This window comes from Archocentrus centrarchus, chromosome 13 (genome assembly GCF_007364275.1).
Source record: "Archocentrus centrarchus isolate MPI-CPG fArcCen1 chromosome 13, fArcCen1, whole genome shotgun sequence".
Classification (NCBI taxonomy): Eukaryota; Metazoa; Chordata; class Actinopteri; order Cichliformes; family Cichlidae; genus Archocentrus; species Archocentrus centrarchus.
This window is the reverse complement of record NC_044358.1, coordinates 15,237,882-15,263,479: the sequence shown is the minus strand read 5'-3', so window position 1 is coordinate 15,263,479 and position 25,598 is coordinate 15,237,882. Positions and strand designations below refer to the sequence as shown.

General features: G+C 42.2%; 1 protein-coding gene across 2 annotated transcripts in view; it reads left to right on the top strand.

Annotated features, from left to right (window-relative positions):
• The window catches only part of maml2 (mastermind like transcriptional coactivator 2), a 33,232-nt gene extending 10,019 nt beyond the window's left edge, over positions 1–23,213 (top strand). For both annotated transcript variants that reach the window (XM_030745365.1, XM_030745366.1), the window contains exons 3-6: positions 15,612–16,820; positions 21,375–21,539; positions 21,669–21,777; positions 21,871–23,213. In XM_030745365.1, the coding sequence (XP_030601225.1) occupies positions 15,612–16,820; positions 21,375–21,539; positions 21,669–21,777; positions 21,871–22,706 (2,319 nt within the window). In that variant the 3' untranslated portion in view covers positions 22,707–23,213. The remainder of the gene's footprint in view (positions 1–15,611; positions 16,821–21,374; positions 21,540–21,668; positions 21,778–21,870) is intronic.
• Positions 23,214–25,598: the final 2,385 nt, after the last annotated feature.

Genomic DNA, 25,598 nt, shown 5'->3' with positions numbered 1-25,598 from the left:
ACTTCTGTGTTTGGAAAAACAGGCGCTTATCTACAGCTGCTCTCGAACTTATCTGACAATCAGCCACCTGATATGTCAGAGTTTCCTGGACTTGTTCTAGCTTCTGTTGTAAACAGATCTGATTATCACAGTTGCTACAAGTGAGTTGGGTGTGGAAGTCCATTTACGTTATCATGTTAACACAATATATTCTTCTTCACCCTTTATTCTAGCCCTACAAGGCTTTATAGCTTTTACTACAGTCTATTTATCAGACAGAATCATTTAATGCTGAAGTGAAACATTTGAACTCACTCATTTGCTAAGCAACTATTGTTTTTCAGAGCAAAACAGCTATATTTGCAGCAACATCCCATCCTCCCCAGAGTCATTAACCTCGTCGGGAACTGAGAAAGTGGGCTCCTGATGTCACTGGCAAGCCCCTTACACAGAGTGCTGGGTTAAACGGGGGGGGGGGGGGGGGGGGGACATGCTAGATCAGAGTTCAGGCATGTTTACATTACAGCTCAGGATATTTCTCAGAGCCGGGCCAAGCTGCTGAAGTTCCCAGGCTCCAGAGTTGCAGAGTGCTGAAAAGAGGCACAAGCGTTCGCTTATTCTTCTATCCTGCACTCTCCTGTGCTCTGGGGTCTAAGTCATAGTTCAGCTCCATTTGCATTGTGGTTATGCTCTGTTCTCTGCTACACTTGTCCTTGGGGGAGTATTATAGATGTGAAATACAAGAGAGGAGAAAATCAACAACTTAATTTCAACACATGCAAAAAAGTGTGTTACATTTTTATCCCCTTATTTTAGGTAAAAAGTCATAACTGCTTTTCCTCCATTGTTTTAATCACAATAACAAAATAGACAAGAAGAAAGCTACATTTAAGTTAAACCAGTTCCTTAGCTTGTGTACTTTGTACTAAGGTAGGATAATAATAATATGGTTTAAACCATTAAAATAAAGGATAGCTGGTTTAAGTCGGTCCGGTCCAGCGCAGTATTGCAGGATTTTATCTTTGAGTGTCTAGAAAAGCGCTATATAAGACTAATGCATTATTATTATTATTATTATTATTATTATTATTGTTATTAGCTGGGAATTTCATGTTTGGCATTATTTCTGTGCTGTGGAGCTACCAGCTGGTTAAAACAGTATAATTAGTGTGGGAACTTTAAAGCACCCTGGATATTTATTCATAGTTTGGAACATTTCTTTTGGTTGTGGCCTGGGAATGTAACATTACTAAAAGGAAGTCCAACTGTGCAATAAAATGAAGACCAAAACCTATTTGGAAGACAAAAGTAAAAGACTAAACTCTTTGTTAACATCCATCACATGTTTGTCTTTCCCACAATGACTCAGACTGCTAGACCAGCTTGTCTAGAGCATCAGATAGGTGTCTAGAGGGGGAACATAGATGTTCTTGTTTCTTGTCTCTGCTCCGCCAATAAAGTTGAGAAGTGGCAGCTGGAATGTTTGCCTTATTGCTCTGCTGTGGTGAGGTGCCACGGTGCTGAGCTATGCTTTGGCGCCTGCATGCTCTCCACCTTGCCTAGAGGCGCACAGACATGGCCGCCGCATCTAAGGCATACACGAGAGGTGAAATCAGGGGAGGATCTCTGCTTTCTCTCTGCCTCGTTGAATCATCCACAGAGAAGTTTCAACATCGCTTTAACACGTTTTAACACTCTGCTTCACCGGTAGGTTTATTGCAAAAGTTCACTCCAGAGGGAGCCGATTCTAAAATGTGATTTTAAACGTACAGCATGTTTTACAAAGTGAATCTTGTGTCTGCTGTTTCTACGACAAGTGAGAGAAAGCTGTTTTCTTTCCACTAAAGGACTACAGGAATGGTTATGAGCAGAGACATGGAATCTCATACTTGCAGGCCATAAAAGAGCCGTGCTTGGATGATGGATTCGAGGACATCTGCTTAAACTTCAGTCAGCCAAATTGCTCAGGTTTTGTAGGTTGACCATGGACATTGCCGTGATTTGCCCTAAATACATAACATGGCAGTTGTGTGCGTAAAGAAATAAGAAAGGGGGGGAAAGGGAAGTAGAAGGAGGGGATTCCTACTGTCTTAGTAAGTGGTTTCATTTTCACCTTCTTCTCCATGGGGGTTCCTTGTACAGTCCAGTGTACATAAAGCTTTTATCTAATTTTCCCCACTCTTTAAAAAAAAGTACAGAGTGCATTTAATCTGGTAAAGCCAGGTGGTGAATGTTGCCTCCAGAAGATAATGAGTCTTAAAGAGATTAAGAAGTTGTATCCTGTAACTATATGGGATCAGCTTTTAAACAAAATTGTAGAACAGATCCAAATAAAGCAAAATATCTTCGTAAAGCTTAAAAATCAGTTCATGCTACGACTGGCCTTCATATCCAGCAGTTGTCTGCACAACAATAAATTCTGATTAAATATTTGTCTGACTGCATTTGGCACAAGAAAGTGAGGTATGCTGGGTCAAGTGCTGCCTGAGAATGATCATTAATCAATGAATTATTAAACTTCAGTTTTACATTTTTCAGCCAGTGGAAAGCCTGCAAAGACCATACCGAACCAAATCCTAACACAGTGAAAGAATGTGGTCTAGATACAGAAAAACAGGATCATTCACGTAGCAGGTGATTGCTGCAATGAACTCCCTCTAAATTTTTTGGGGGGGGGGGGGGCTTTATTGTTCTATTAAATTAACACGGCAAGTGATCATTTAGCGAGTGAAGGCTCATTCTGCTACCCTCCTGCTCGCAGAGAAAAACCGTGATGCTGCATTCTTTTCATAGCTGATAGTGAGAAAGTGGGGTTATTATGTGTGCGCATGCATGATAACAAGGAGGAGAAAGAGAGAGTGAAAAAGAACATTCCTTTCTCACTCCCACTCTCTACCACCACACCCCCATCGCTACTCGCTGCCACCCCACCCCCAGTTTCCTTCCTGTGCTTTTTTTAGAGTCTATTGGATGTTTTTCCCACATCCGGCAACAAAGCCAGTCTTTTTTATGCCATAATCTAACAGCACGGTGTTCTGCGGTTCGGTTTATACACAGGCATGGTCAAGTGTAATAAATTCATTGACTTTAAATAAACCACTGCTTCCTAACTTTAACTCCACATTGCTTAGGTAGCCTCGTAAGGTTGAGTTTTACTCTTAAAGAGTAAACTACTGCAGAATATATTCTCTAATCAGTGCCCTGTGACTTGTGCAGTACTGTTATACAAGTTTGTGGTACTAAAAGGGAGGGGACTTTCAAATACTAGAGGATTGGTCAGGTGACATCGTGGGCCAATATAAATAATGGAATCTGGGTGTATGCTGTTCCATACAACCCTCATAATTTTGCCTCTATCAATAGAACTCTAAAACATTATATGTACATTAATTGATATATTTATTTGAATTTTTTTACTGCCTTAAAATCAGTATCGGCATCAGCTCCAAACTAAAACAGCACACAGGTTAATTTTCTAGTACCACAATTCTTTTTCTCAGGCTCTTCATGTAATCCCAGACTGCCAATGTGATGTTGGAATCGGGGGCTCCGGGGGGGTCATGCAGTCTGCTGCTGGGCTTCTTGTTCATCTAGTATCTAATGGCTGCTTTAGAGCCACAGTTTTTCCTGACCTGCCTTTAACTGGTTTGACTCAAAAGGTAGAGCTACATCTGAGGGATGATAAACTCACAATAGTTTGTCCTTGTTACAGTAAAGGTTACAATACAGTAACCACATATTCCTTAAACTTCCTTTTTAATGTAACTAAAAAGCAGCCCTTAAATGGACTGCTGACCTACAGAATATACACTGATATATTATTATATACACTAATCTATTGTTGTATTTCCTGATGCTCTTGTTAGTGGTACATTATATCGGAACAACCTTTCAAAGCACTGACTGGAATACTGATACACGTCTGTCTGTGTTTATCCCATTGTCATTCCCAGTGAATTAAGTCCCTTGTCAAGGAGGAATTTCCCCCGCTGTTGTGCTACCTCAGCTTAGACTGTACCAGCAGGCTCATCTGTTTTGCCTGAAGTAGTCAAAAAGAAGGGGGAAAAAAAACGGCTGTCTAGTCAGTGAGGGGACGCTTTGCCAGTTGAGCTGTGAAATCCACACAAGTAAGCAGGATAATCTCTTTCACCCAGACCAAATATCATATCCTGTGATGGAAATGCGAATCATTTTGTGCACACAGCCTTGACCTATCGAGGTGTAATTTCATCTGACAGCAGCATAAGGTATGGTGAGATATCCCAAATCGCATCACACTGGTGCTCGGTAGCTACAGTATATAAAGGTAAGAGGCAGCATTATCACATATTTTCATAACTGTATGTTTCAAATATAAACCTTACGGTAGCCGGGAATCATTATGATTTACTAACTTCTGTCCACTTATGATATTGCCTGTGAGTAGGCAATGCTGTGGTGATGGCCACGTGGCTTCCTCGCTGGAGGTGTTTTCTTTTTGATTGTTCAGTCTGTTTAGTTAATGTTACTTGAACATTTAAAGACATTTGCTCCTGGTAGCAGTTTAGCTGCTACTCTGATAAGTATGGCAAATTAAATTTGCCATACTTATTAGAGTAAGGACAAGCTGTCCAAAAAAAGATCACATGATCTTTTGGAGTCTCACTCTATGATTCTCCCCCACAGATGTACTCAAACTCATGTGATCACATGATTACCTGTGCATGTAGTTGTCTTGTTGCCAAAACCCATCACAGAGGCTTGATGTACAAGTTTCTGCATCCCACTTTTGCTCAGATTTTATTCTGAAATTGTGCTGTGATGCTGCTTTTCAGGAATTTTGTCTGTTCCACCAGGCTGTGTTCTGCTTGAAAACTAATTTGGCAGATTGCTGCTATAGCGGTCCTCGATGTTTTTCATTATTTAGTCTCGTGTCTGGCAGAAACACTCCAGTGTCACTGTCATGGACTGTACCGAGCAACTGTAGTCTATTATAGCATAATAGAGATCACAGCACCCTTATTCTGGTACAGGGTCTTGCTGAGCTTGGTGTGGCAGCTCCAAGCAGCACATGAACCAGTTCTCCACCTGTTGCAGGTACTGCTTGGAGAGATTCTCCAACTCACAGTCACAGGCTGAGACGGATGTAGTTTCTGCATGTGGAAAGTGAAGCCAGTGGGCAAGTGCTTTAAACCTGCAGTCTTTCTAATGGCCAGCAAGGAGAGACTCCTGTGGTTGGGGAAAAACTCAGGGGTCACTAGTTTTTATGTCTTACTGAGTACAACATAATATTTGTGTTGTTAAATAATTTTCCCAGTTAAATAAGTGATAGAGAGGTTTGCTTTGAGGTGACCTACCTTGTGACTGATCATTCGTTACTCTGTGTCCAGTTTGAGGTTTCAAGATGTGCCTTCACTAACAGTGACTGTCTTTTATATACAGTAAATGCAAAGTATCTCCCAGTGAGCAGAAGAAGTACTGCCGCAGTTGGTTAAATTAGACTCTGCTGTCGGGATAAAAATCAGAGGGTGCAGGTTGTGTGTGTGAGCTTGGGTGTGGTGCAGGTGTTAGTCATATTGTTGGGACTTGAAAGTGTTCGAGTCACATTATGGAGACTCCTTATAGGGACAAAAAGCAAGTCCTCATAATGTAAATCATTCAGGTTTAAGGTGAGGACATGTTGCAGTATTCCAAGGTTAGAATTAGGGTGGAGAAGTGGTATTTATAGCTGGGCTTAGAGAGTCGCCAGGCTCATGTGTGTTTGTGTAAACATGTACTGTATACAGTAGTCGTCAGACTTGGACATTTTATTCCTGAGAATTGTTTTGACATTGACAAATTCCTGAGGAGATTTTTTTTTTTTTTTTTTTTTTAACTTTCCACAATTGTGATCAGCATAAATCTGCTTAATCAGCCTAAAGTCAAAGTAGTTTCCGTTTGAATGAATCTCTGCTATCACATCATGGGAAAGTACTTTTTTCCCCACTTGGACAGATTACCTTAGACTGTCTCTCACCAGCTCTGACATGTAAAAAGACCTAAAGCGCTGGTTTACAAGGCCTACTAGACCAGCCCTGTCGCTGCGCACACACAAAAGCAGCTTGCATGCAGAAACTTGCTCAGAGAGAGAGAGAGAGAGGCTTTGCTGCAACCTTGAACTCTCCCTGCCACAGTGACAGCCACCACAGCAGGCACTGGTAGTACCTGCAGGGCTCTGCAGGAAGGCAGTTTAGGCAACCCTTCAAAGAAATGTTTTATTCTGCACATTGTTAGCCTAAATTGCAAGTTGGGGCAGCAATAGAGAACAATGTCCTGTTTACCTCATGTGAAACGGAGATCAGAGGCTATCTTTCTTTCAAACATTCACTTTCAGCTCATCCACTTTAAAAGCAATCGTTTGTAATTGCTCTTGGATGTCTAACAAATTTCAGTCCAGTGTTCCCTCTCCTTGTAGCTTTCTTGTAGTCTGCCTTTAGCTGCTAAATGTTTCTCTTCCCTGGGTAGTTTCTTAATTTGTCTGACACTTTGGTGGTGGAGAGTTATATCAGAGCTTGCTTCTTGAAAACTGCTGTCAATGGGAAACAGAAAGACTGAACTGCTGCAGGGTTGAGAAAGAATATCTGGAATAAGATCTGAAAGTTTAAGCAAACAAAAGAAAACTGTGTTTGAGCTCATTTTCGGTCTCTACTTCATTCCTTCCTTGTAGTCCAGTGTTTCCTGTATTTGCCGTGCGTTGTAGTAGTTGGTAGGTTTTCTCACACTCCAACATTGTTTTTCTAAATGCTGTGCACACTTATCAAATCGGTGAAGATGTTTTCCTAGAGTCACTTCTGTTTGTCTGTGTGGTTGAGTTCATCTTTCAAGGTCACATCTGATTCCAGAGGTTTTGTTTGTTTTGTGGGAAAAACTTTCCAAAAAACAACACTTTTTTCTTCTTAAGGCCAGTTATGATGAATCAAGTCAAACATTTTGGAATTGAACAGAATTTTTATGGATGGTTTCTAATATCTCAGATACTAATATTAAGTAGTGTTTTGTTTTTGTTTTTCTGGGAAATGTCAGATATCTGCTGATAGATTTATGCAGAGGTCACATATTTTCTGCACCATGATCCCCTAATTCCCCCCGCCCACCTCCAGCCTTCCCAAAAACACACACATTTTCCTTGGTTGGAGTCAGCGAGCTCTGCTGTGTTTTCTGTGTCCGTCTCCACCAGCGCCGGGCCGCACAGACCTTATTTGGAATGTCAGAACAGAACCGATAGGAGTGGGAGTGAAACAAAGCTTCCCACTCATTTATTTTTTTCCCTCTTACTTTCAGACCCTTTTCAAACTGAATCAGCGGAGGATTGTTTTATAGCATGAGTGCGGATTAGTGTGACTGCTTGCCTATCCAAATGTATCTGTATGTAATTTAAGTGAAAGCTGAGAGAGATGGCAAAACTCAACAAGTATACCCTTTTCAACTAGTGGATTTTTCAAAGCTTTCTCCATTGAAGCGGTTTAAAACACTAAATGTGTTTTCTCCTCTCTAAAAGCATGAGGCTTATCAAGGCCTGGCTGAGTGAAGCAGCATTAGTGCAGCATTAACCACTCAGCCCAGGTTTCCCACGGGATATAAAATGGATCCTTGTTTCACGAGGAAATCGCCACACCAATGCTGCCGAAGAGTACTTCGCTGTAGCCACACCAGATATTGACAAATGTTATTTCCTGATTGGGAATTGCAATCACTGCGCTTGAAAGGGGGCATCAAGGAATTCATAATCCTAATAGCTGAGTGATATGGCATAAGCAGGGCAGAAAATACAGTGCAATTAAAGATTATCTCATCAAAACTTAGTGCAGATCCTGAGTAATATACACAGTGTGTTTCACATTAGCTATTGAAGCTACATAATGAGTTTTCTTTGTAGCGGCCAGAGAAATGACTGGAATGGCACAGGAGTGTGTTGCTCAACTCAGTGGTGGCAGTGTTGGCTCTCACCGTGCTGCAGCTGCATGCTAAAGAGCAGCCAGATGTTTCAGACGGTGGAATGAGCCTAGTGTGCAGGAAGCAGTTCTGCATGCCATAGGAATCATCTTTGAAAACAGGAAGGGACCTTGTTCCCTGCTTATGTGCCTTTTCCTGTGGCATGACCGGAGGCAGAGTCGTGGTACGAGGCCGGCTGGACCCACTGAGCAGACTCCACAAGCAGTTATGTTTGATTAAGAAAACTTTATTGTAAGGAATGTAAGTAATAGGACTGTGGCAGGGAAGTGTGTGGGATCACGGGAGCTCTGCCAGAGAAGAGAGTGAGCGTTAATTCACTGCCCAGAGAGCGGGTATAGTTGGCTGGTGCATAAACTGAATCAGATTATTACTTGCGAACGTGGAGGGGTAGAGCCCGGAAAGGAGGCTGGTGGGTATCCGTGGGGAGCAGGTGGAGAGGGGGCAGGCTGGCTGGGTGTGGGTGGCAGATGTCCAGGTGGTGGAGAAGAGGCGGAGCAGCTGCTTGTGTCTTTGCTGACTGCGAGTAAGTAGATTCTTGAAGCGGTAGATTCCAAGCGAAGCTTTTAGATGAGGGAGAGAGGCGAGAACAAATGAGGCTTAAAGCGGGTTACAAACTGTGGGAGCCAAAGAGTCACCACAGTCAGGGTTCTAGCCAGCGGTTGATCGCCCGGCGCTGCGCCATGCTAAGGTCGTCTTGCGCCGGGCTGAGAAATTCACTGGTTCACTATTGGAACTCTTCGCTATCACTGCAGTTAGAAAAGCGGGCGCCCCTGTCGCTGATAGATCGTGGCACTATAGTATTATTTCACTGCAATTTGCAATCTACCACCAGGCACGGCCAGTTTCATTCACAATGCGCTTGCGCGATCTTGCTATGGTCCTGATCACGCTTTATTTCATGAGGCTACAAGAAGCGAAAGGGCGACCAGTGTGAAAGCGAGGGGGAAGAAGAGGAAAGGAGGAGCTCAAATGATAATTTCAGGCTTCCTATTAAACATAAGCAGCAGAGAGCCGTGAGCGGCCTTGAAGGGGAAAAAACTACAGTTGTGAGCAAATTAATGTCACTTCCCATTGTGGCAGTTAGTGGCTTGCGTTAAAAATGTGATAGTAACTGTCCAAATTCAGGGGCTGCATTGGACATAGCCAGTGTTAGCAGCTGATCGGATCATGATCGGATTATGTTTTTGTTAACCACCATCCGCAATTAGCAAGTGGGCCCAGCATTTAGTGTTTAACTAGCCTGCTAATGCGGCTATCCCCACCCACACACTCACACACACTCATGCGCCAAGCGTGATGAATTAAGCACCAACAGATGAGGGGGGGGGGGGTTAACCCACACCAAGTCTCACTAACCCACAAAATCTAAAATCTCTTATTTTTTACTGTCACATGTTGTAATTTCAACATGTTACTTCCAATTCAGTGTGTGCAGGGATTGTTCTTCTTAAACTGACAGTGTATGACATGACCATATAAAAACAATGTGATAGTGTGAAAAACCACAGCTTTACAGATATGTGAGCAGTTAACGCAACTCAAGTTTATTTTAGGAGTTTTTAAGCAAAAAACTCATTGTACCCTATTTTAACAGCACCAAATGATGGAAGTCACAGATGGCAACCAAACAGTAAGCTAAAGAGTCCAAATCAAAACCACAAGCAAAGGAGAATGAATAGCGGGCTTCCTTTTGCCAAGCAGGGAGAAAAACAAATCTAAATTAAAGATAATGTTCTTGCATTCTTGGTGGACGTTGCTAAATACATGTTTGCCAACATAAAAAGGTTACTCGTGTTTCTGCTGAGCCCAGGTTGGGTGAAAAACGATTGTATAAAACCTTTTGCAGGTTTAAACCTCGGCTGATTTCTTTTATGCTCTGATTTAAAGTATGCTGACCCACCCACGCCCTCGAGCTGTTTCTCAGAATGAAAGTTTCACTTTCTGCCCTTAAGCAGAAACAGTGCAACATGCCTATTGAAAGAAGGTAGATAAATTATGCACTTACAGCACTTGGTATTGTACCAGTGAGACTTTAGCACCTCAGCGTGTAATGAAGTTGATAGGTAAGCCCCGTATCTGGTGACCAGGTGTGGGTTTGTTGAACAGTGAGATGCTTTTTTACATTTTTATTGCCTAAATGAACATCACAATGTTCTTTTAAGAATTTGCTGTGAACAAACTGTAAGATCAGAATTTGGCAGTTAAATCTAGATTATTTTTTTTTTCTCCCCCATTTGCTTCGCGTGTTAAATCCAACGTGTCACATCTCTGAATTTCCTGCTTTAAATAATTTGCCGCACAGATCCCTTTTTACTAGAAAATACAGCGGCACGTGATGCAGAGGATTGCTTCTGAATTCGGTTCTCCTCAGTAAATGTCTCTGTGGTTAAGAATGACGTGCAGATGAGAGGCGACAGCAGTGTCAGGAGCTCTGAGAGCCACATGGCCATGGGTGATGTGATGTGACGGCTTGTCACTGTGATGTCGGTGACCTGTGGTACGTCTGCAGTGGCGTGGCCTAGCTGGTGCTGCGGTAATGCCTTGACATAGTCACAGCTCTTGGACTCTCTGTCATTGTATCTGACAGGAGAACATACATAATGAATATATTTAAACTACCTGGCCTGGGCAGGAATAATTTGTGTTTTTAGGTTGTTAAAAAGGGTAGATGACTCACCCCAAGTTTTGTATTTCAAGGGTGACTGGTAGTAGCAATGATAGCTGCATTGCTTGTTAGTTTTTTTGGCTCTCATAATGTTGTCCTTGCATATTTTTGGAGAATCTTCGCCTGTCCTTCAACCTTGGTGATATCACATGAAACATGTCTGGATTCTGAGCATGCCAAAGCAAGGACTGATTATATTCTTTCCCTGTAATCTTTAGATTTGGACAGTGGAGAGTGCCTCTTTGAATGGTTAATGTCTAACAGGATTTTTAGTGTTCAAGCTGCTTTTGATTAAAATAGCAAGTTTCTCTATGGAATGCTGGAGCTGAGCTACAGTAACTGTTAAAAAAAAAAAAAAAATCTGCCCTCAGTAAACATAATGGATGATTTCTCTTCAAAGGAGCTCTTATCATCTCTTCCCATTTCCCAGAGGCTGCCACAAAGCTGCCTCTTTTTCTTTTTTTTTTCCTCCTGCTGCTGCTGCTCATCCTTCTCTCCTGCCTGCTCTCTGGAGGGCATCCTCAATCTAATACAACTGTGTCGGGAAGTATGGGGATGCAAAGTGCTGATGAGCCAAAAGTAGCCCACCTCTGCAGTGTGCCGCTTCGTCCCAACACACCAGCCTGATTAGGGAAGCACAACATGAACCTGTGCTCAGATTCCTGTGTAACCTTATGGCACATGATGTACAGAAACAGTTTAAATATGCTGCTTTTGTTGGCGAGTTATGTTAAATTTATTTCAAAGCATGATAAAAGAGACTTATTAATTTCAGATTTTTTTAACAAAGGACCAAGGCTGCTGATGTACCATACTTTACAGTGTCGCCACTGTTTTTCTCCTTATTATTTTAATTGATTGCTAAAAGTATCTGCTAAGATTTGTCAAGTGGCATCTGCCGAGTGTTATTCCAAACCTTCCTTTATTATATCATTTGCTTAATATTGCCTCCTTTAAAGTTAACTTGATTTTTTTATTCTTACTACTATGCAAATCTTAACAACAAATGAAATGCTCTGTATGTGTGTGTGTGTTAAAGCCAAAAATGGCTCTTTTAAATTTAAGTGCAAAATTGTCAGTATTGATTCAATATGCTTAGCAGTTAGTGTTATATCACGGTTATCCTGAAGCCTTTTTTTTTTCATAGTATCAAATCCATTCTGCTTACCTTGCTACTCCCTGAAATGTGCTGAGCAAACCAAACAAGGATCCCCCACACACCTCGACAACCACACACACACACACACACACACACACAAAACTGACAGTCCCTCTAAGCTGATTTGGCTGTATACTGCCTTGTATACATACAGAGTCTGAGTCTTGAAATAATTAAGATGTTTGCGTTATCTCGGATGGTTTTTTGGCTGCACTATCACAGCTCGCAGCTTCATTCAGCTAGTTCAAATTTTATAATTCCACTGAACTCTCCACACTTGGGCCTGCAGATGAATTTTGTATGACAGCTGATCATTGGCATTGGTCTGAGGGTTCTTATTTCTTATCTGGCAATAAATGAGCTGAAATCCCCTCTTGCAACAGTATGCAACCTGCTCAACTGCATAAATATTATGTCTCCCTAGGAACACAATAGTTGTATTTATTCCTTTTATTTTGGGACTGTTTTTTCCACGTCAATTGCCGAGAGGGAGGTCTCTCCCTCTCTCTCGCGCTCTCTCTCAGGAGCAGATTGCAACATGTTTCAAGGCTCTGGTGAATAGATTAAAGGCTGGCGAGCTCGATCTCGCATTGAGCCACACACTCGTACTCATGGGCAGACACAAAACCTACAAACACTCTAAAACCTATACCCTTAAAGCACGTATGGCTGAGAGGGCTGTGCCATTGGACTGACAGATGGTACCATGAGGCTTGGTGTTGTGTCACTGTGATGGCTCACCCGGAGCCCCATCCACACTGCTCAGCATCACCGTAGTGCTCAGCTTGACACACAAGCCAACAGCCTTCCAGCTCACTTGAACAGATAGGCTCTGTTGACGTGGCCAAGGTCAGGTTCCTCACTGACACAGTCAAGGAGCATCAAGAAGCTCAAATGAAAAGATGTTCAAAATGTTTTGCTTTTTTTTTTTATAATAAATTCCTTGTGTACACATTCTGCTGAATTATAACCTTGATATCGACAGCAGCTGAACATTTGGTCAATGCAGAAAATCAGTGGGGGCATTCGTGCATGCCTCTAGGATGATCAGTATATAATATATAGGTTTGAACCTCTCATGCAGAGGGAATTTCTTTCAAAGTAATTCAGAGCATTTGAGCTCATTAAATGTTAATGAAAAAATCTATTTTGAGATCACTAGGAGATCAGTCATGAGGATTTCAGGTCAGCCACGAGGCCACTGCATCTGAGTGCTGAGTGAACAGGATGGTCCTTTTTTGTGGGAAAAGTAAAATGTTGGCTGTTGGTGTTCTTCCCTAATGAAGGTGGTATCATGCGTGATCTAATCATGAGAAAATCTCAACTGCATAGTCTTGACACCTCATCCTTGAATTTTGAATCGAGCACCTCTCCAGGCTGGTGTTTTTAAATGGCACAGAAGCAGGAGTGAGGCAACCCTGTCTCTCAGTGGCTTTTTGCAACACACGCACTGTCCTTTCCATTATTCATGATGTGTTTTCACTGACAGTGCCTTGAACCATGAGGAGTGTACTCCTGTCTATCTTCTCCAGAAAGAGCCCTGTGGAATGAGAGAACATGTACCTGAGCTGCACACACTAGAAAGCCTGTTTTTCATCTGCTTCTGGAGAAAATCACATGTCCTTTTATGTGTGGCTCTTACTGAAGATGGCAAAAGTTCATATGGCTGATTAGCTCATGGAGCATTTCCAGTTTATTTAGTTAAATTAAGATAAGATTTCTTCCTCTTTAGACTCTAATACATTTTCTATTTGTGGAAAAGCACATTTAAGTTATTGCCTCTTTTTGTTTTTTACTGGGTTGCATTTCATTTAGTTTTATTTTAATAATTTTTGTTTTTTATGCAAACAAATAGAAATGCACATTACATATCACTTACTGTGTTTACTTATTTGTCCCCATTGAAAGCTTCATTTATTTTTTTTTTAACACTGCAAAAACATGAACTGTTTGGAAGAAATCTGACAGGACACACAGTGTTTTTGTTTTGTTTTGTTTTTTTGGACCCTGGTACGGTGGTCAATACTGAGCACAGTACCACCTAACCATCCTAATGTGTGTCTGTTTCTTTTCTTCCTGGGATTGATTGAGCTGGCGGCGCCCTTAGTGGCAGCGGCTGCAGACACCCATCTCCCCCATGTTAGTCTTGTCTGTCCTCTTGGATGGCTGTTCTAAACGGAATTTCATTGTATGTATAATGACAATAAAGTTCTCTTGTATCTTGTACAATGCATAAGTGGTTAGGAAAATGAGAAGAAAAATGCATGCTTGGAATAATAATAGAAAACTAGAAACTATGCTATTTTGTTGGTTTGTTTTTTTTAATTAGTGGAAAAAATCCTCAGTCCAGACTTCGAGATTCATACCTACTGGATTAGGCTATGCTTCCAAATGAGTTTCGATGAGGCAAATGCTGCTTGCAAATACAGGCCTTAAACTCTTGGATGAGCTTCGAGAAAGTGTCTGCTTTCAACAGATGATATTTATAAGCAACTTTCAAATGTCAAACTCTCAGCTTACATTATTCTGCCCAATGGAAGACAAACATAAGAGAATGAAAACCAACCATAGCAATTTTTTTTTTAGTGGATGGATACTTAAAAAAATAATGGAGCAGAACGTAGTAGGTTTCAGGTGCTTGCACATTGGTTTTTCTCCAACACTGAAATAAACAAACTGCCTGGAGATCTGTGATTTTGCAGTTGAAATTTTAAAAATATGGTTAACACTAGAGTTAAATAAGTTAAGTGCAAAGTCAGTATGATTAAACAGAACAATGTCCCTCTGCCTCTCAGCGCATCAGCATTATTGTCCTCATCCAGTCACTGTGGTGAAGCACACATACACATGTATTAGTGTGTATTAGTTACAAAGGCGGCTCGGTGAGTCAGAGGTGTTTGTACCTTGATTAACATAAACTATTGTTAAGAGCATTAGTAGAAATAATAGAGACATGAACAGAGTAGAGATGTAGTGAACTCCAGGATTCGCTCCAAACCCTCAGGCTATGAATCATCTTAATGTAATGTTTGCCAGCAAGTGGAAATGAGTCAAATTTGTTCCACAGTGAAATATGCAGCACACTGATACTCCTCCTGTGATCGGACTGGTGCACAATCAGAACCATTTTGTTTCCACGCAGGAACCAGATTAAAAACATGGTTGGATAATCAGCCATTTTTATGTCTATATCTACACAACAGATTGTTCTTTAATAGATAGGCTTTCTTTTTGAACTCTTCTTAAAGACTCATACTGCAGGTTCTGCTATTTTGTAGACATAATGATATCATTTTAATCATTTCTGGGGACAGTAAAATGCACAGTTAGGATTTTTTTAAAGGTTCAGTTTTAGGAGTGTTGATGTGTGCTTATAGTTATGCCTCTGTTCTTATTACCTTAAATGAAGACATGGACAGAGGACAAAAGGAAATCAGATATCTGCACCAGCATGTTAAGCAGAATCTCAGCCACAAAGGAGAAACTCTGCTATCTAACGAAGCACAATGGATGAAAATATAATGTATGCAAATGAGGGAAACAGACAAAGAGCTTATTCTTCTCTCTGCGGTCTGTCGACTGTATCAGATTCCTAACTATCTTCTCATCCCATTCAGTGCACCCCGGCTACATTATATCAAAACATTTTTTTCCTGTGCCTCCTTGCTGCATTGCAAGTGTTTAAATAAAACTGTATATTAAAGTTTTGAGTAATCTGAATGTTCCAGAGTGAACCATTTGAGAAATCACTGCTTTTACTTTCAAATTAAAAGCAGACAGTTAAAAACCTTTGGTTTCCTTTTCCTGGGTTTAACTTCTTTATGTTGCCTTTTGCAGCTGCATGGGTCTTTGCGAAGGAAGATCGAGGGGCACGCTCCAGGACAAACACCAAAGCAAAATGGCCTCTCCTGTAGTTTCTCTGGATCAGACTTTAAGCGGGTCCGTGTGGACAGCGGTGGTCTGGGACACGGGACCTGTAACCACAACATGGTCCAGTCTCATTCTCTGCAAGGGTCCTCAGCCATGGGCATGCAGAGGAAGAATTACATGATGCCTCATGGACTGGGGTCAGACATATTCAACATGACCCTGAAAGAAATGAAGAAAGAGCCCTCTGAGATCCAGTCTTGTGACCAGTCAAATGCAGAGATGATCTTTGACTTCAAAGATGAAGGTAGTGGTCAGATTGATCCAGAGCTCCAGGATCTCTTCGATGAGCTGACAAAGACAGTGCCTCCACTGAATGACCTGGAGTTTGAAAAGATGCTAAAGCAGGATGATACATTTGGGTTGGATCTAGGACGACCGAGCTCAGCCGGAGCAGCTGCCAGTCTGTGTTCTCCGATGGAGAAGCCGATAAAGACGGAGCACTCACCAGATTTTGGGCAGGTTCATTGTGGCTCACCACAGCTTCGACCGGCCTCGGCAGGGCCCACTTTCACATTGACCAGCACCTCTTCAACCACCACGTCGCAGAAAGCTAACACTCAGGCAGGACACCCCAGGATGCCCTGCTGGCCTGAAATATCCCACGCGGAGCAGCTAAAGCAGATGGCGGCAAACCAGCAGCAACCGAATTCTCTTCTCCATCACCACCACCACCAAGCCCCACCTGTGGCACTGACCAGCTGGGCTCCCGCCATGAGCACCCACTCCTCCACCAGCACCTTCCCCCAAGACAAGGTCTCCAGCCCAGCCCCACTAAACCAGCAGAGGATTGGGTCTCACAGTAAAGGGATCAACAACTGTCTCTTCAAGTCAAACAGCCACAATGGCTCCAGTCATTTGGACATGAAGGTTCTCAGCACCAAGCCTGCATTGCACTTCAGCCCCAAAGTACCCCATTCTGCCAGCCAGCCCATGTCTATCATCGCTAATCCAGTGAACAAGACAGAACAGCAGCAACCGTCATCTTCACCGGGCCCGAATCAGCCACATTCAGCTCTCCATTTCCAGAACCAACAAATCTCCACATCAGGAGCCCTTTGTCTGCAACCCAAGAATGCTCATTCAGGGCTGCCATTCAGACCATCGCAGCAGCGACAGGTAAGCTCTCTGTCCAAAACTCCTTTACACGCGATTGCTCTTATGTGAAAACATTATCCTGAGTTTTTCGTGCTATGGCAGAGCAGTTTCCACAATTAAGATTTTTTTTTTAGTTACAGGGTTTGCTGTAACATGCCCAGAGTATCCAGTATAGCTAGTGCCATGAATTAATGAAGCCAGTGTGGTAATCTGTAGTGCTCCAGTAAAGTGCTATGACTTAAATGTGGGGAAATGTAGCCAAATTGTAGAATATTTTCTGTTAGATACCCTGAATGATTCATTTTTGTATTTTACTACACTGCATAAACAAAGTAACAGCACAGGTCACCTTTTTTCCTGCTGGAGGTCTAGTAAAATACCGCAAAGCACAATGAAACATATTCATATAGCAGTCCTCGTCTGCTGGCGTCTTCAGTTTCAGCCAACCTGCTGTCTGAAACGGCTACAATGCAGCTCTGTTTATTTTGCGATTGAATTGTTCTTGCTGATGTCTGTGTGTGCATTTGACGATGACACAGATTGCCAGAGCATGGTAGATTATCATGCAGGACTTCTAATTTCTCTGCTTGTCATGGTGGCTCCCTGTCAGGGCACAGATATGCACAGCGGGATTTGCTAATTGGAGGTTGTTAGCTACAAGGGACAAGTGGTGGAAAATGACAGTAATCTGCTTAGCCTAGTGCCGGAGGTTGAATCACTGATTTGTTATGATTGGAGAGATTTAGACCCTCCCCTCTTTCATTTTTTTGCACCAACTGTAGCTGTCTTTGTGTGAAATGATAATGCGAGCCCCACAACAGAGCTCTCCTAACCTCTACAGATCAAGGGAAGTGCTTGGGTGACTGGGAGAGGGTGGGAAGAAGGAGAGAGGGAGGGAGTTATGCAGACATGGGAGTAAATGAGGTAGGATCATGACAATTACATCAACACATCAAAACAGGACCAGTTTTACCACTACTAGAGCTATTTACACTTTAAACAGTGGCTGTTCATGGTTGTCTTGAAGCTAGTTTGTAAATATTTCAATTATCAGAAGCTTTATATAAATGTTTGAGACAGAAATATACAGCCTTTAAGACTGGTGAATGATCTAAATAAGCAAAAAAGCCTTTTCTGGACTCAATTTGACCCCATTTCAGATATTTCCATAAACACAATGGATTATTTCAAGCAGATGCAAACTGGCTGTCTTAATACTGGCATTAGTATTAGTGTTATATTAGAGATAATAAGTATTAAATCAAATTTCTGATACCTATTCCATTTTAAAAGTAACGTGGAATGTTTTATAGCTAAATTATAAGCAGTAAAACCCAGTATGCCATTTAAAAAGTACCGCAGTGAGAGAAAAGAGGAAGAGATTTAAAAGAGCTGAACTGAATTATTTAAAACAATTCTTGAGCTCCTGAAAGTAAAATCTTTCACCTCCAGTTTTTAAAAGTTCTTGAGGGGTTAAAGACTTGGAGAGACAACTTTCCCAAGGATGTTATGTTTTAATGGGCAGTTTGTTTGACCGAATAACCAGCATGTAGCTTGGGATATCACAGGGTAGGAATTATGGATTTAAAAAAAAACAAAACAAGACTTTCATAATTTATAGACATGATTTACAATTTCAAACTATGCTTAAAAATGCTGATAACTGCATTTGTAAATTGTAGTCAGCACGGACAGGGTTAAAAGTCCAGCTAATGAGAGAGGGACAGCTCGCAGAGAGGAGAAAAAGAGTGTAGTCTCTTCCCACAGTGAACTGAATTAGTAATGCCAGAGAAATAAAGGTCCTGAAAGAGTGCCCTGATCCCCCGGCGTAACACAAGTAACTAGCAGTGGGCTTCCTTCCACTGCCTGAAGCCGGAGACCTTTATTAAAACATGCATGTTCAAACATGTTTGAAGCTTCTTGCTTAATAATCAGTTTGTGAATCAAACGAAGGTCACACAATATTCACTCCACCCACTTAAAGTAGTTGTGTGAGTGCATTCTGGGGCAGCATACACTAGAGGACACTAATGCATTATGAAACCTGAGTTACTGTGGTTGGTGGCAATGCTATCTCAAGGACAAAATTTTGTGTTGCTAGTCACACCGGTTGTGTTGCTTTCTTGTGTGTTTTAGCTGAAAAAATAAATACTTTGGGGTGTAATGATAGTGCTAATAAGGAAGAAGGCCATCCTGGTGTGTTACAAATTACTGCAGGTCTTTATTATCTTTAATTTGTGAAATTTTTGCTTCTGTGGAAAGAGGACCGATTCCCTCCGTTTGGAGTTTTCAGGTTCAAAAAAGAAACACGGAAGCTAAAAACACGCTGGTACTGAAACATTTAGCTTTCTAATTCTTTAATGATTTTTAATTAAGTTTTCCCACATTAGATTCCTTAATAGCAGTATAATTACCTATGTTTGTATTTTTAATTCTTTCTAATTCAGTTGTATACACACAGTATATTACATTCACAAATATTTGTCAGTCTCATCCAAAGTGGCTTCTGTGTTTTCTTGGCATTAGACGACATGAAGACATTTGAGAGCAATTTCATCATCCCAGTTGTTTATCTTCAGCTCAAACCAATTCCTGGTTTAATACTGTACATGAGCGTTCTGGAGAATACTCTCCTTCCTGAAATGCATGAAGCTGCATGCTTGCAGTGCATGCTACATAATCTGGCTGCAGAGCTGAGCTGGACGTCATACCCCGGCTCCCATGTTTCTTTTCTGCCTTATCACTATATTGACTTTCTAGTAATGGCACACATGGACTAGACCTCGAAACTGCAGCAGCAACTAAAAATAAAGGTTTACTTGAAGTAAAAAAGGACTCCTCGACTTTTGTCGTTGATCTTGTGGCACCAGATCCTTCATTTAGGATAAGAGCGGGGCCGTGGGGGTTGAGCTTACCAGGTCACTCCAGCAGTGCTGTGAAGGGAGTACTTGTTTCCTGGGAAAGGGAGCTGCGGCCAAGTCCAGATGCCGAGGCGCTCCCAGGGGACAGCATCCTGAGACCAGACTGGAGGAAGTGCAGTGTGAGAGCCGGCAAGGCTGGGCCTGGATCACTGTCAGCTGCCTGCGCCGCCGCAGGATGGGAGACTAAATCACTCCGCTCCTTCTCTCAAGCCCGAGCCACATGTGGTATTCATTTGCAACCAACTTGTGAAGAATGAAAGGGGGGGAAAAACATGGAAAACAGCTTTATGACACATCAGGATGACAGAGGATTACTCAGTTGTACATGCTAAAACACTCCTTGTTGGGTCTTTTCTTACAGCAGAGATGGATCGAGACCTCTTCGGTTTACCTCTGTGGGGAACGAGTCTTTGAAGGTCACTTTTTCTTATAGTCTCAGTAAATGGATAAAGTAAATCAAAGCCAGTGACTTGGCTTTCCGCAGAAACAGGAGAAACCACTGTTTTGATGTTTCAGTCCCTCTGTAACCTCATTGCCATGCTTGGTTTGCTGTGTGGGTTGAACTCGGGCAGAGAAGGCGAATATTAGCTTACGTGAAATGGCTTGTGACTCCTGATGAGTTTCGGCTTCCCTTGTTCTCTAATCCTGTCTCGTTAGTTCTCCAAATTTCAGTCCATTCATTATCATTCACTCAGACTCACACATACACACACACACACACACACACACACACACACTGTTCGTATATTCTTCCTTTTTTTCCTTCTGAGAATCACAAACTCTGTAGATATTCATTCCCTGCAAAGACGCTGTCCTTAAGTAGCAGCTTCTGGTAAATGTACTGTTGGACTTCTAATCCATTTCACCCTGGGAAACATTTTAAGTCAACATGATGACTGACACTGTATACACAGTGTGTGTTGACTTGGATTTGGTGCACATTAACCTCCTTCATGACAAATGTTCTCACTTGCTTCAAGTTCATATATTGTGAGAGTGTCCTTGTGTCCACATGAAAGACTAGTTTTATTTGGACGGTCTACACAGCTGCCTAAAAAAGCTTAAAAAAAATGGATATGAAATTCAAGGACTGTAACATCTCGATCACAATAGTATTCACATGCTGAAAGCTTATCTGCAGAAGCATACACCGAGGACAAGACTTCAAACAGAAACCTAGCTTGGATCTCTCAATTGGACTACAACATTTTAATCAGCGATAGTGTCAGGAGCCAAATGGGTTTCTAGAAGATGGAATGCCTCCTTGCCAAAAACAACACAGTGATCAGTAAGGGAGAGCTTATTAAATGGAGGTAGTCATGGTGCTGGTGCTTAACTTCCCATCGGCACACATTTCCTGCTGTCTCAGGGATTCTTTCCACTCTCTTTAGACACAATTATCAAGGGAGAGGCAGGCCTTGACGAGGACTCACCCCCCCCTCCAAAAAAAAGCCTCTTTCCAACTCTCCCCTTTTCATCTGCAGAGGGAGTAGCCTTGACCACATTCTGGAAGTTGAATAGCATCTTTGACACAAATATATGATGTCTTGTAGAGTTTTGCCCCCTAGTGGCTTGCATGTGTCATTGCATTGTTTTGGTTTTGTGTTCTCACTCAGAGTAATGTAAAAATCATCCCATTGTCTCTTCTTCAAAGGGTGTTCCTGCTGGTCCAAGGCTGCCCACTAATGGAAGCTTAGGAGTCATGCCAGCCCAGTCGCAGCCACGACCCTCAGCCCCCAACAACCAGCAGAAAGGCCCAGCAAAGACTCAGGCCATGCAAAGACAGCTTAACCAACCACAGCACACCATCTGCAATTCAGTAAGCTGCATTCGCATTGTGCGCTTTTCACCGATTAATAAGCACTGCAGGCTTTGTGAGAATTGTTAGATTTAATTAACCAAAGGAGTGTGTGTATATGGTATTTATAACTTTGTTTTTACTTTTAAGGACAAAGATAATACGCACGATCAGTTCAGTCGTCATCTGACAAGACCGCCGCCAGATTACAAGCAGACGAGAAGTATAGTTGGAGTTCAGCAGGGAAACGTCTTCCCAGGTACTGTTTACATTTCTGATGATTAAGAAGAGCTCTACATGCTAACGAGCCATCATAATGAAAACCACTTTTTTTTTCTTGGTAACTCTTCAGGTCAAAACTCCTCCCAGTCTCCCAACAGTGGCCCCGAGAAGAGCCTACAATCTTGTCACCTCCCAAGTGGTTCTGCTTCAAAGATGAGTCCTTCACCATCAGACCGCAGATTCAGTATCGGGACCGATTGTCACCCTAGCTCTTGCATCAGCCAGTGCCAGCAGCAAAACAGTCACAGTCGAATTGGACTGAATCAGAGTAAACCCAGGTTCCAGGGTCCAAACACACAAGGAAAGTCCTTTGGGATGAACAGCGTGGCAGGTGTACAACAACACCAGAGATCGATGCCTGACTTGCGCTGCTCTGTGCCAGGACAGGGTGTAGGAGGCTTGATGACAAATGTCAACATGGGCTGGGGTTCAGCCAACAAGCAAGTGACAGCCGGACTCGGTGTCAGGCAGCTACCCAACCCGCTGCAGTCTCAGGGTGTGCCGGACTTGCCGAACCATCCATACCAACAGAGACACATCGCCCCACCCAACCAGGTAGCACCAGACATCGGCATGCACCCTCTAAACCCTTCACTAAGAGACATAGGCCCAAGAGTAAGCCAGCCAATGATGGGCTCGCCATCTGGGGTGGGAAACCTGAACCAGGCCTCGCCTGAACAGAGGGTACCAGCAGGGAACTTTGCAGAGCCCAGTCCCCGCTCGAGCAGCTTCCATAATAACAGAACCAACCGTCTGACCTTTGACTTCCTCCCAGAGGGAGACAACACAGTTCCGGGAATCAACGCCGACTCGGACTTCATAGATTCCCTGCTCAAATCTGGCTCTGGAAATGACGACTGGATGAAAGATATAAATTTGGATGAGATTCTCGGCAGTCACTCATGAATTTGGGTCACAAATGACTAAAAATGGACCCACAGCTCGTGTTGCGGAGGCCATGTATGTAAGGTGGAAGGGATAACATTCGTAAGTAATATTAAAATGGAATTTTATAGACTGATTATTATTACCCAGATATACTGAATTGTTTTGTATTGTATTTACTGTGAAATTAAATTGTGTTCTGTCCTAAGTACTCTGCATATCCCTTCCTGGTATATTGGCTGAGAAACTGCTTTTCTATGCAGTCGCTGTTTTTGTGGTCTGTGTTTCATGCTCCAGTGCTGTCTTATAGGCTAAAATCCACACTGTGAAAATATTGCTGTTATTTTCCTTTTCATCCTGGTTTGTGTTCTCAGTCCAGCGTCACACGGTTTTAGCTTTCCAGTGTTTTGCTGCCGTACACGAGCAGTCTGTGCCACCGCACGTTTTTCTTTACTTCATTTTTGTTCAAGCCTTTTCATCTGTGGTAGTTTTCAACGCAGTTTAAATTATGTAACCTTTTTTTTTCTCCATGTGATATTTAATAATTATTGCTATAGTAATTAGACATTATATTACATGTAATTAATAAAATTTATTTGACTAAAGCTTGGCTTTTGTTGGCTTTATCCAATAATGGATAATTTGGTTTGCAGCGTCTCGTATTTCCAACATGTGGATATTCATAAAGGACGCTTTGACGTCACGTTTAAAGACAGTGGGCAAAGCGGTTTATTTTACAGGGTTAATCTCATGAAAAAGCACATTTGAACCCAAAAAATGAAAGGAGTAATAAAGAGTGTCCATAAAGTCTTTTTACAGTTTAAAACATTTATTGCAAAAGGAAATAAACAGACAAATATGTGGAAATTATTCCAAAATGAGGAGTAGATCTCATTTAATACACCTCTACATGGGCACCGGTACTCGATTTCTTGCCGCGTTCGCTGTAGTGTCGCCTCATCAGTGGCATCAGTGAGCTTTTGCTTCGGGTCAGTGATGTCCCGTATCTCTGTGTGTCTGGCAGCAGTACAGATGGACTTTGTAGGAGGACGTCTTACACCATCGAGGTTTTCCTCAGATGTTCTCGGTCGACCGCTCCTCCCTTAACTGTCCCCGTGATGGTGGATCAGTTCTGCAGTTTCGCTGAGTCTGTGTATCCGATTTTGTTTCAGTAAACCACGACACACACTGTTACTGTAGTAGCCATTTTTATAGGGGTTCATTCAACAGTGCATCAAAAGGTCCCTGAAATACACAAATGTAATGTGATCAAAAACTTTGATAACTACTAAGTACAAATCTGATTAAGATCATCAATTCCCTTTGTGATATTTAAATGGACGTCCTGTACTTTCAACACTGATGAAGGTTTTTTTTTATTTTTATTTTTCAAAACAGCGACTGAATACAAAAAAGAGTCCAACACACAGAAAAATACTTCAACTGTTTTTTCTTGGCTGACAAACTTGTGATTATATTTGTATTAATTTTGTCCCAAAAACACAGCTGTTACTTATTCTGAATAGTATTCCTTTGATCTCCAGTACCTCTGTGTAATCTTTGAACAGGATGCAGGTTACTGCATGGAGAACTGCCTTCAATCATATTCAGTATTGTCAAACTTAGAAACATCCTCCAAGAATTACCACATGTATCCATTTGGTACTTCTACTGCAGGCTGTTGTAACTCAAAAAGCCTTCAGTTGGTCCAAATTTACATTTAGCCGTGTTTCATTTTTACTTAAAGACTTTATATACTCACTGGCCTCTTTATTTCAGATTCTAATATTAGTCAAAGATAATAATGATTTAAATAATAAATAATTTAAATAATGATTTCATTTATTAAGGGAACAAAAAGCTATCCAGCCCTACCAAAGTAATTGCTCGTGAACTAATAACTGGTTCTTCCGCACTCGGCAGAAAGAACTGCAGTCGAGTGTTTGTAATAACTGGCAGTGACTCTTTCACACCGCTGTGGCCCGGTTTTGGCCCACTCTGCTTTGCTGAGTTGTTTTAATTCAGCCACATTGGAGGATTTTTCCTGTTTGAGGTCACGCATCTCAATCAGATTAAGTTCAGACTTTGACTGGGCCACCCCAAAACCTTCACTCTGGCTTTATTTTAGCCATTCAGGTGTGTTTCAGATCAAGCTCACTTGGGTTATGCAGCAGGAGAACGAACTTCAGGACGTTCTCCTGCTGCATAACCCAAGTGTGCTTGAACTTCAGGACGTTCTCCTTCAGGATTTTCTGGTAGAGAGCAGAATTCCAGTTACAGCACGTCTTCCAGGTCCTGGAGCAGCCCCAGACCATCACACTACCACCACCACGTTTTACTGCTGGTATGATCTTTTTATGAAATGTTGCAGTGTTATAACAGGACTCAACTTTTGTCTCGTCAGTCTACAGAATATTTTGCCAAAAGTCTTGAGGATCATCCAGATGTTTTTTGGCAGATGTGAGATGAGCCTTTGTTTTCTTTGGTTTTTGCCTTGGAGCTCTCCCATGGAGGCCATTGTTGCCCAGTCTCTTTCACACTGTTGAATCATGAACTCTGACCTTAACTGAGGCACATGAGGCCTGCAGTTCTTTGGATGTTGTTCTGGGTTCTTCTGCGACCTCCTGGATGGAGTCGTCAGTGCGCTCTTTGAGTAATTTCGGCAGGCCGGCCGCTCCTGGGAAGGTTTGGCGCTGTTCCAGGTTCTCTCCATGTGTGGATAACGGCTCTCACCGTGGTTCTCTGGAGTCCCAAAGCCTTAGAAATGGCTTTGCACCCCTTTGAGATGTCGGTGACTTTGTTTCTCAGCTGTTGCACGATGTGCTGCTTTTTGAGAACCTTTAATTCTGCTTCACTTTGTCAGACAGGCTCTATTTCAGTGATTTCTTGATTCAGCAGACCTGACCTGGGTGT